Here is an 11430-nt window from a genome sequence, read left to right as displayed (position 1 = left end):
TGCTGCCAACTTTGCTGATTGTGACTCAAAGATTGGGCAAAAGCCCCACAATTCCAAACAAATCCCTTTTCATTCTTGGCTCTTTTCCTTTGGTCCCATTTTCTTGAAGAGCTTTTATGTGCTGTCATGAATTAAGCTTATCTAAGACTTGTTTGCTGTTTTAATTGTGATCCTCAAGCAAGTTTTGTGTTTCTAGGCTGCCTGAAATACAGCCTTTTGACTATCAGACAGTATGATCATAGATAGTAAATACCCTGCCTGGAACTGGTTTCCTTAATTCCAAAATGCTTTCAGCAAAGTGAAAAAAGTAACTCCTTACCTTGTTTCATTATTGTTGTAACTGTAAGGATACGTGGAAGGTAAAGGTACCTGGTTTGTGAGAGTATCATCTGGTTAATGGCCACTTAGCATTAAAGACTAAGATAGGATGCATGAGAAGGAATGAGATGCATGAGAAGCAGGCTGAGATTGGAAGACTCCCATTGGTCCTGAAGTCCAGTGGATTCAGTTTATCTTTGACAGCAAACAATCCTCAAATCTTGTTACTTAGTGATCCAGTGGTGTGGAGGAGGACTGAATACTATTGTCTTAGTTAGCAAGTAAATATGACTGACTTCAGCAAAGCTAGAATAACATTGATCAGCTCCCTTGGTGAAAAAATAGTAGAGAGAGAAACATGTTAACTTTGGGAAGAAAAAAGTAAAGTCACACTGTGCTCTTCCTGCTTTGGTCTGCTTACTAAATCCCTGGGATACTGAGGTTAAATAGGATATGGTTAGCATTTATTTGATTCCATCCAGCCACACTAGAGTTCTTACAGAGTCACCTCTTACTTCCAGAAAGGCCAAGAAACAAAATTAACACTTTTTATCACTAGACTCTTAACAACACTTGCCAAGCAATGCTTAACTCAAAGTTATTTGTCCCCTTCATATCAATGCCCCATGCAATCTCCTTAAGATCTAGCTTTGCTTTTACTTGCACCTCTCCAAACATCAAAAGCTCTAGTACGGCTAAGGAGCTGTCAAGAAATTCATAACCAATAAACATATCTTGCTGCACAGTCATCCCCGCTGCCTTTCCTCAGTAACTGATTCAAACTCCTCTGGCTGTAAAGGGTGAATGATCTGTCTGTTGTGCCCATGTGATCTTTCCCCAGGTTCCTTTATTCACTCTGTGCCCAGGCATGAAGTGCCAGGAGAGCTGGAAGTATCCTGTTCTCATGTTCAGCCACAGGATGCAGGGGTTTACTCTGCCAGATATATAGGAGGAAACCTCTTTACTTCTGCTTACACAAGGCTTATTGTAAGACGTAAGTTTCATTAATGCATGCTGATGGTTAATTTTTTGAAGTTGTAATGAATCTAAGATCAAACTTCTATCATTCCCAAATAAGGTGCAAATTCTTTCTTGGCATAAGCTGCCATCATATTAAGTCAGAAGAAATTTTTGTGCAAGGTTCTTTGGTACAAGTTGATACTGACTTAAGCAGCTGGAAGAAAAAAAAATAACATCACATTTAGTCAAATCATCTTAGCTAGGACCAGGAGAAATAACTATTTTCCCAGCATCTCAACTTTTCAAACATCAAGTAAGTATGACCAAAGAAGATGGGATAGAAGCTTCCACAAATATCAGATGTGGATCTAAGCATAAAATAGGAATTTTTAATGTCTCCTTTCTCTATAACAGACTGAATCCAAACCACACTTATCTTTGGACAATCATCTTCAGCTTCCATTATTTTCATTTCACAAACCATAACAGCTCACCTGTTATGCCCATTTTCATCAGATGTAAACAAAATTATATCCTCTTAACTTGAATAGATATGTGAAATAAATAATGTGAAAATAAATATCTCTTCAAAGCTCTTACATTACGCAAGTGTTTTTGACAGTAAAACATATTTTATTTGCTAACATTCACAGGATGTTTCCAGGAGTTGCAAATGAACCAACGTAAGCCCAAAGTTTGGATTTTGAAGCTATTGCCATATTACTAGATAAAATGGTCTGAGTTCTGTTTTCTGCTCTAAGGCCAAGCTGCACAGCAGATAACATATCCATTAACTCTCCTTGCCACACTCTGGACTACAAAGGCCTTCCTTATTCATCTCACCTATTGGGAACACTTCTCAGGCATAGTTTGGGAGAATGCTACAGAGCATGCTAACAACAAACAGAACGGATGATTGCATGCTACTGCTCAAATACGTGTCCTGCCTTTCTTTGATTTACTATTACAGATGTAGCCTGAGGTTTTTAGCAAGGCTTTTTCCCTAAGTATCCACATTTAAGAGTGTCATTTGGGAGAAGGAGGAAAAGGAGCTCTAAATGCCATGTTGACTCATGGAATGCATACTGAAATCTGAAAATGCTGTTCCAAGTCTGGATTACTCCAGTTTAAGTGAGGTTGCCTGAGGACTTTCCAGTTTTTCACCTTCCCATTCCCGGCTTTACATTAGAAGTATTAAAGAAAATCATGTTCTATGATGTAATAAAGATTGTTAGAAATCATATACTGAAAATTATTGAGTCCTCTCAGCTCCCACTGACTTCAAAAGCAGATGAGAGAATTTTGCATTTTGCAAGAATAGATCAAGCGTTTGCATGAGATCTTATGTTCTTGTAATGAAGTTGAGAGCCTGAGCTTAGCTTGTATTAAACCAGTGTCAAAACTTGCACTGACAGCATTAATGCTAGTAGTATCTTTTTAAATTATAAAATATGAAAGCAAATCATCACAGACACTAGAACTGACATTTATACTGATTGTTCTGAGTCCATTCTTCCAGAAACAGGTCACCAGTTGATTGATCCTTGGTATAAAGATCCAGTGAACATAGGAAAGATACAACAGAGGTGAAACTGACTTAGTGTACTTTAAAGAAAAATCTTGTTACAGAAAGTCATGGCTTGCCAGATGCTAGCACAATGCCTACAATGCTAAGCTTGGTCCTGCTGGTGTAGTATTAGCACAGCCAGTTCTAGGTGAACGGTGCAGTGCTCTGGAGCTTTTACAGGTCTTGGATCCATGTTACAAGAACAAAAATATTAAACTTTTAATATTAAACAAAAATGTTAAATATATATAAACCTCTTTGCCAACTTCCAAGCTAATTTTTCCGAATTAAAAAAGAATATACTTCTAGTTTCAAAAAGGGAAGACTATTTCAGTTCCTTCCTTGAAGATTATGAATGAAGATCATTGAAGTTACGTAATTTTACTGTGTACCATGGAAGTGTTCTACTTCAGAAATAGGGGCACTTCTACAACGGAAAAAGCGATTCCTTATACTAGGTCAGCTGGCCAGGGCTTTCAGGATCCATATGGAGCATATTATTTTATATTTTATTATTTGCTGTAATAAGAATTGTACTGGTTGACTAGTTATTGAACAAAAAAACCAACAAATATGCCCTTATACTTCTGCATAAAAGGGTGCGAAGCTCAGAAATGGGGCCCTTCCTGTAGCTCCCACTGCCCTGCCTGCATGAATAATGGTGTATGTCATGAAGATACTGGAGAATGCATCTGTCCTCCTGGTTTTATGGGAAAAACATGTGAGAAAGGTAAGCAAACATTTTTGACAGATTTCTTATTAATTTGTACACAGTAATGGAGGTTGGTAGAATACTGGGGGAAATATCATATATGCTTGCCCTGTTTTATTCTTTTTAGATACCTATTTAGAGCCAATGTTTGGTGAAATGAACCCTTGATCTGAACTAGTACAGGAGTTCTTATGGTTATGAATTAATTTCTCACTCTCTTCTCCCCAAATATATTATACTGCCAGAGTGGATGAATGTTTCCAGTTCACCCAAAATCAGTTTCCTTGAAGATACTGATTCTTGAATGCATGATAGGATATGAGATCTTAAGGGTACATCAGCATTGGGAAATGCAGTGTGTCTCTGTGTCAGAGATCCCTAGGGTACCTCTGAACAAGTTGGCACCTCCTCACCGGGTGATGTGTCTCCAAAAGGGGACATTAATCATGTATTTCTGTTAGTGCATATCTATATCTCTGACAATTAATTTTGATTCTGAAATAACTGGAACAGACACCACATTGCACTGATCTCTTCAAGCAGATTCTGGGTCTCGATGCTAAATATGTATCTATCTTAAAACTTTGACTGAACTGAAGTACTTCAAATACTAGAGCTAAGCTACTGGAATAGCTGACATTTGAACTACACTAATGTATATCTGATCATATCAGAAAAACAAAACCTTGAGTTGGGCAGTATCACATGTGCTGACCTCTGAGAAGGCAAGTTGGTTTTATGGTGCTGTTCTGTCACTGTATATTAAAATAGGTATAGAAAGAGGACTTATTGCTGAAGCTCTATCTCAAAATATCCAAAGCAATGGGTGCTTTGCTGATGGATCCTCGTATGCAAGACAGCTACGTTTGTTTCTGCTGCCTGAACTTAACTTACCCTTAGTGCAGCAGTGGTTTAACATGTCATGGATGTTAATAGACGTACTACTTGTATATTAAAAATGCTATTTTTCATTTTTCTTCATCTTTAGTATTGTCTACAGCTGTATCACTGGAACCATTAGTTCTTTTCCAAACTTAATGCTGTTGGGACATTCTTCCCCCCTCTCCCTCCAACAGCTTGTGGAGCCAATACATTTGGCAGAACATGTGAAGAAAGCTGTAAGGAAAACTCTGGCTGCAGAAATTACATGTTCTGTCTACCAGATCCATATGGTTGTTCTTGTGCTGCAGGATGGATGGGACTGGAATGCGACAAAGGTATAGTCAAGAATACGGGGAAGGCTGAAGAGACCATAATGTGTTGGGCTTAGAAAATACAGAAGGCAAGTAACAGAGGAGGGTCAAAGCCAGGATTTCTCCCATTCTGTAAAAGAATGATAATATTTACTTTCCATACAGAAGCATTTCAGATGCTTATAGGAGGGATACAGTAAAGTTGCAAATTATTCAATTTATTCTGTAAAATGCATTGATGTTCTGCTGAGATACTAAAACTTTTTTTACAGCTACCGTCCTTTTGTATTTCTGCAAGTCAAACCAAGTGATTTAGCGCCAATCATAGGTCTACTGCTGTACAGTACTGAGCATAATCAGTCTCATTCATTTTAATCAGATGGCAATCACTTTAGGACATGAATTAAATCCTTGTTTATGAGGATGTGCCATCTTGCTCAATGGTGCCATAACTCAGATGAAGCCTTTGAACACTACCCCAGTGTGAGTGAAACAACAAGTTTTGGGGTTGAAGATGTTTCCACAATGGCATCTAGCTTAAAAACGACAGGCGGGGATACAAATATGCTTCATTTTTTTGATGCTAGTAGGACCTCAGGATCCCCTGTAAATGACTTAGTGTTAATATGTGTAGTTTCAGCCCAGCTGGGGGAAGCAAGCCCTATTAGAAAATTGACACATGAGATTGAAAATTAGTGGAGGACATTTTCTAGTATCTTTATACTAACTGAGAACATACCTACTTGCAGAATGCAAACCTGGCTTTTATGGGTCTGATTGCAAACTCAAATGTAATTGTCACAATCGAGGGACCTGCGACAGATTTAAGGGCTGCATCTGCTCCCTCGGCTGGCATGGTCTGCAATGTGAAAAAGAAGGTAAAGCAAGGTAACACGGTAGTAAATGGCTTTTCCCAGTGTGACTGAACCCACTCTTCATGATGGTATAGCATTTCCACTCCAGGCTTGTATATGTGAACTGTGCGTTATGTTCCCAGGGCCCAGACACATCCATATGCCCTTATTGCACTGCAGTGTTTTTAAGCCTCTGCACCATAAGGTGCATTTAGTAGGCTACTATGCAACAGCTGCATCTGACATTGCTTTTGTTTGAGGTAGATTTGCAAACCCTAGGCTTTTGCACTGGTCTTAGCATCAATTACTGACACAAGCTGCACATCGTGGTGGCAGTGATAACTTTTACATAGGCTCATTGTGCCTAACCATTGCCTACTTCTTGTTCAGCTGCGTACATTCCTAAAGCATCTGTCTCTAATTTCGGTCTAAAATTGCATGACTGAAACAGCAGGCCAGTGCCAGAGTTTAAAGCAGTTCTGCCTCTCTGAGACACAAATTACGCTTGCAGAGCTGAATGGAAGGCAATGCAATCAAATGGTTGCTATCTCATATCATCCTTTGAATTCAAGCAAGGTTGGCACACACTGTTTTATAACATACACTCAGCATCGATTATTTCTGCTTGATAAAGAAATTGACAAACCTACTGTTAATTTGTAAAAGCTTTAAGCACAAAACCATGCAAAGAAATAAGACCATGATCCAACCAGATAATTCTGCAATTCTATACTGTTGTGATTTCACTGTGCTCTTGTAAACTGAGGCAATGAAAAACAGATTGATATTGCACATTCAGTACAAAATATGTGCATGATTTTACCATAGCTAGACTGTATGTGTTCAGAATGACAGAAAGATTGAAAAAAGAGGGGAGGGGAAGGAAAAGGAAGGGAAGGGAAGGGAAGGGAAGGGAAGGGAAGGGAAGGGAAGGGAAGGGAAGGGAAGGGAAGGGAAGGGAAGGGAAGGCACATAGGCCTTATGTTTTTTCTCACACCAGTTTTACACTGATGTAATAGTGCTGACTGTGGCAAACTTCATGCTTATGTACATCCATGTAAGTGAAGGGAGAACCTAAGGTGTCTATGCTGTCCAGTGTGTGTGCTCATTTTATGCCTACCTCTGTTTTGGTGCTGCCTTTGTCAAGTCCTGTTTGAAGGATGGTACTATAAATACTGTATACCTTCTGTAGGTTCAGCAGATCTTTCACCTCAGATAGAAAACTTACTAGATCCTGTGGAACTCAATTCTGGTGTAGAGTTCAAGCCTTTTTGTATAGCTACAGGCATGCCACTTCCTAAATCTGAAGAATTTAAACTGTTGAAACAAGATGGAACTGTCCTTAAGGTAGGTTCCTGATCATTTACTTCCTATTATTTCTAATATTTACTGACTCTGTTTGTAGTTAATGTACACTACGCCTTTCAAGCAGAAAATGTGAAATTTCAGTATTTTGAGATGACCATATTGCTCACTATTTGCTGTTCTCTATTTGTTGTACTCCTGCTAAAGAAGCTTAAAACATAGTAGGAAACCACATGACCTGAAGGGCCACCCACAAACCACGCAAAATAATAATCAGTGGTTTATGAGCAACCCATATGCTAAGTACTGTTCAGCCAGTAAGTCAGAGTATTGCAATGTTCTCAAAAGTGAGAATAGAAAGAAGTCTTGATTTTTGGATAAAATGGCAAAATGTCCATTGAAATATCTAGTGCTAGCTTCATTGTACAATATAGTGAACTAGTTAAAATGTAAATGTCGCTATTAAATAGAGTGGAAACTAATTACTGTCTGAAATACACTGTGATTATTTAGTCGGCCTTGTGGATCAAAGTTACATTTGTTATACAATGACTAAAAAAGTAATTGCAAAACTGTTAATTTAAACAGAAGGAAATGAGATGTATGATAAAACCCAGCAGTCACCAGATGAGGTTCCTCACCTACAGCCAACGGACTTGTGAATTGGAGCACATAAAAAGCATACGGAATTGACATAGGGCCTCTCTACTGACTGCACTAACATCTGGATGAGTTCTTAAGCTGTGAGAAAAGTGACATGGGGACTTTTTAAAACGATTGCATTTTTGAGGTCTTGTATGTTTTATCATTTCAGCCTTCCCTAATTGTTACTAGTAATCGCTCTGAAGCTATGTTTACTATTAATCGAATCCAGCCCCGTGATACAGGAACCTGGGTCTGCAGTGTGCAGACAGTGGCAGGAATGGCAGAGAAACCATTTCAAGTTACAGTTAAAGGTAAGAGTATGAATCTCTTCTCATGTCTTTGCCTCTTTTTTTAAAGGCAGCTTTATAGACTAATATGGCAGGGCTTCCATTCTCTGCACTGCAGAAGAATGTTTGAATAAATATTTACAGTCAGAATACGAACAGAGACCTGTTAGAAGCAGCATCCTAATTATGTGTATTGAAAAGTAAGTGTGATGGCAAGGATTAAAAGAAAATGCAGGTTTTCTTGGAAAGATCTAAACCACCAGCTTTAGGATATAAACCCCTATTTTGTAAGGGTTTGGAAGAACATCTCCCATTTTCTTGTAAATCTAGGAAGATGCCAGGGTTTTACTGATATATGGAATTAAAAGGCTTGTTTAATGCTTCCATTCTTGCTCAGTTCCTCCTGTGCCACAGTATGCCCCAAGACTGACAGACAGTGGACATAATTTTCTCATTATTGATATCAATGCTGGGTTACATCTTGGAGATGGACCTGTTGTTTCAACAAAACTCCTATACAAGCCAGCAAAACGTTATCAGTCCTGGATGTCTGTGGAAGGTAAGAATCCTGTGCTTAATTCTACCAAAAACAAACAACTGCTGCATGCTGAAAAATATTTATAATGCAGTTCCAGCTCTTAACCTTGACTCAAAGACTCTACAGTCTATGAACCTTTCATCTTTTATGACTGGACATGTAACTTTCTTTACATCATTACAGCACAATGTTAAGACGGATGTTGCACACCAATAACAGTTAAATAAAAGTGTCTATTCAGGTGATGAAAAGGTTCTCCCCTCTGCCAAGTTAAACAGTCCTAAGTGTTGGGCTCAGCTGTCGAAAACTCCCCTGCAGATAACAGGTTTTCAAAACCAGTGAGCAGCATGGGACTGTCCTGGAACATTTACCGTCTCCCTTCATATCTATCATGTCATCTATTTAGACAAATACCTTTTTATTTAGACAAATATATGTATCTATTTTATTCATCAGGAATGGTACAAGTAACATTGAATCTGCTTGCGAGTTAGACCTATTCCAGCCCTGTTTTACTATGACTCCAGGCAAGACCTAAAATATTACAGGAAACACTACAGGAACTTTAACAAGTAACAAATAATTGTTAAATTAACTCAAGATCATACAAAATGTGCACACACTACCTCAATCAGTCTTGTTCTGTCCTGAAGGAAGGGCAGATGGAAATATCTCTTCCGCTCCCAAGAGACTATGACTGGCTTATGCCATATTCATTAATAATAAGTATTCTATACTTCTAAATAGTTTGTGTTAGTGTATGTGAACACTAGAAAAGAATGGGTATCTTACCTTCCATTTTCTGTGATTCAAGAGCATTTTGCAAACCTCTTCTTCTTTAGCATTTTTCAACATGGATTATGGATTTTCTGTTCCTTTCTCCTTTTCTCAGTGAAAGGCACAACCAAAAGACTGGACAATCTGGAACCAAAAACAGAATATCAGTTCTGTGTTCAGCTGAGTCGGCAAGGCGAAGGTGGGGAAGGCCATCCTGGACCACAGGCCAGCTTCACAACGACTGCACTTGGTATGTCATGAGCTTGGCTTTTCACAAAAGGGATATTTTGGCTGTTTTCTTCTGTGGGTTGTTCCCTAATCTCTGCCAGAGCACTTTCGTTTGAGCAAAGAAGAGACTTGACCTGAAGTCTATTTAGAGCCTTTTGAAGCAATCTCAGGCAAAGTAAAAAAATAAGAAGTGAAGGAAAGTACCTTATATGGGAGACAGAGCTATTATTCTCCCTGATTCACAGGTGGGAAATTTGGTAATGGAAAGTTTGCATATTTTGTCTGAGCATGCAGCACAGCTAGCAATAGAAATCACTTCTTTTGTTTGCCAGTCCTTCATCTGGATCACTCCTTCCTATTAGATCAGTTTACTTTTAAAATTAAGATGTTTGAACACACACAAAAGCTTCCAGACTATTGAGGATATATCCAAAATTGAATGTTGACATACAAAATATATGAAGATTCCATCAGAAATTATCTAACAAGATAACAAAAGAGCTGGCTTCTTCTCATGTCTAGAAACCGCATCACTAGCTCAGTGAAGAGAACCATTTGTTAACATATACACCAACAGCTGTTGATAAGATACTTTGTGCCTATCAACACCTCTGAGATATAATTACTGCCAAATTTGTGGGGAGGGGGAGAGAATTACCCTTTGTCACTCTAGGCTATGGCCTGTGGTTGGGACAAGGGAATAACTGGTACTCCTATTCTAGCTTGCATACCAGACATGAAATGTTATTCCCTGTCTCACTGTGGCTCCTCCAAGGTCTTCCTCCACCAGAAGGCCTCACCCTCCTTCCAAAAAGTATGACATCGCTGAATTTGTCATGGCATCCTTTAACACTGAGGACAGAGGATGACATTCATGTTGAAGTGGAAAGGAAGAGTGTGAATGACAATGGTGACGAGAGCAGTGTTATCACCCAAGTGCCAGGAAATATGTCCACTCTGATCATTAAAGACCTTGAGCCTAGACAGCAATACATGTGCAGGGTACGGGTGAACACCAGGTCTCAAGGAGAATGGAGCAACTATCTGTATGCATGGACTTTCAGTGACAGTAAGTAGCTGATTCACTTTCTTCTGTTTAATTCTTCCTCTTTTCCCCCAGTGATCAGAGTTTTATCATCAGCTTATGACTCCACTAAATGTAATCCTTTGTTCTGGTAATACTCAGTTCCTGATGACCACTTCTTGTTGTTGCTATTACTATTATTATGGAAACAAGCTCAGTGTCAAAAGAAACTCTTACTTTGAGAAATATCAAGCACTGATAATTTTTCCAAAAATTTAATAAATAAATAAATAAATAAAAACCTTGGGAGGACATATTTTCTGTTTCAGTGTGAATGATGCTTCTAACACACTTAGCATTTTTTTCTCCTTATAATAATGAACTTACAAAGTTCCACACCCTAAGCTCTTTTGTTACTCCAAAAAATAAAACCACTCAGACCCTGCAATTCAGCTATGTCAGTATTGAAAGAGTTAGCTTTTAAAGGAGGAAGAGGAGATACAATGCAAGGTAAATACCCTGAAAGCAGAGGGTTATTAAGTGTGTTGCACTAAAGATCAATGAACATGCTTGAATTCCTGAAGTGAATAGTATTTTCCCTTTCATAATGCCACAACAGATAATTTATCTGAAGTATGCCTGGCTGATGAGCACCACTGCCCATACCATTCACTGGAAAGGCAAGCTTCTTAATCCATACAGCGAGGAGTCCTTCACTGAGCTCCTAAGCATATTAACAGAATTGTCAATGGCTGTCACCAGACACTCCAATTTCCTGACCTCTGACACCAATGTGCACTAAGAAAAGCATGAGGGTACTGTTTTCCTGGAATAGGTACTTAGCTTAGGAGCCACGGATGTGGACGGAAGTCCAGGGTTCAGTGCTGCTCATGGTTTCCTGATGCAATTTGTGGAAGTGTTGGTATCAATTTCCCCTCATTCCAGCAGTCTGTAGCCTGACAGAGGATTGTTCTCTCCAGCGGTGCAAAGCAGGGGACCTAGGAATCATATAGAGATAACAA

The 11430-nt window shown here is 38.9% G+C and overlaps 1 protein-coding gene across 1 annotated transcript in view; it reads left to right on the top strand.

Annotated features, from left to right (window-relative positions):
* TEK (TEK receptor tyrosine kinase) overlaps positions 1-11430 on the top strand; it is a 41655-nt gene that overhangs the window by 19985 nt on the left and 10240 nt on the right. The window contains exons 4-12 of the mRNA XM_026115799.2: positions 1160-1312; positions 3444-3575; positions 4634-4774; positions 5500-5628; positions 6797-6951; positions 7724-7865; positions 8239-8400; positions 9272-9406; positions 10160-10453. Coding sequence (XP_025971584.1) covers positions 1160-1312; positions 3444-3575; positions 4634-4774; positions 5500-5628; positions 6797-6951; positions 7724-7865; positions 8239-8400; positions 9272-9406; positions 10160-10453 — 1443 coding nt within the window. The remainder of the gene's footprint in view (positions 1-1159; positions 1313-3443; positions 3576-4633; positions 4775-5499; positions 5629-6796; positions 6952-7723; positions 7866-8238; positions 8401-9271; positions 9407-10159; positions 10454-11430) is intronic.

Source organism: Dromaius novaehollandiae, chromosome Z (assembly GCF_036370855.1).
Source record: "Dromaius novaehollandiae isolate bDroNov1 chromosome Z, bDroNov1.hap1, whole genome shotgun sequence".
In the NCBI taxonomy this organism is placed as follows: Eukaryota; Metazoa; Chordata; class Aves; order Casuariiformes; family Dromaiidae; genus Dromaius; species Dromaius novaehollandiae.
The sequence above is the reverse complement of the archived record's forward strand: the minus strand, read 5'-3'. Positions and strand labels throughout refer to the sequence as shown.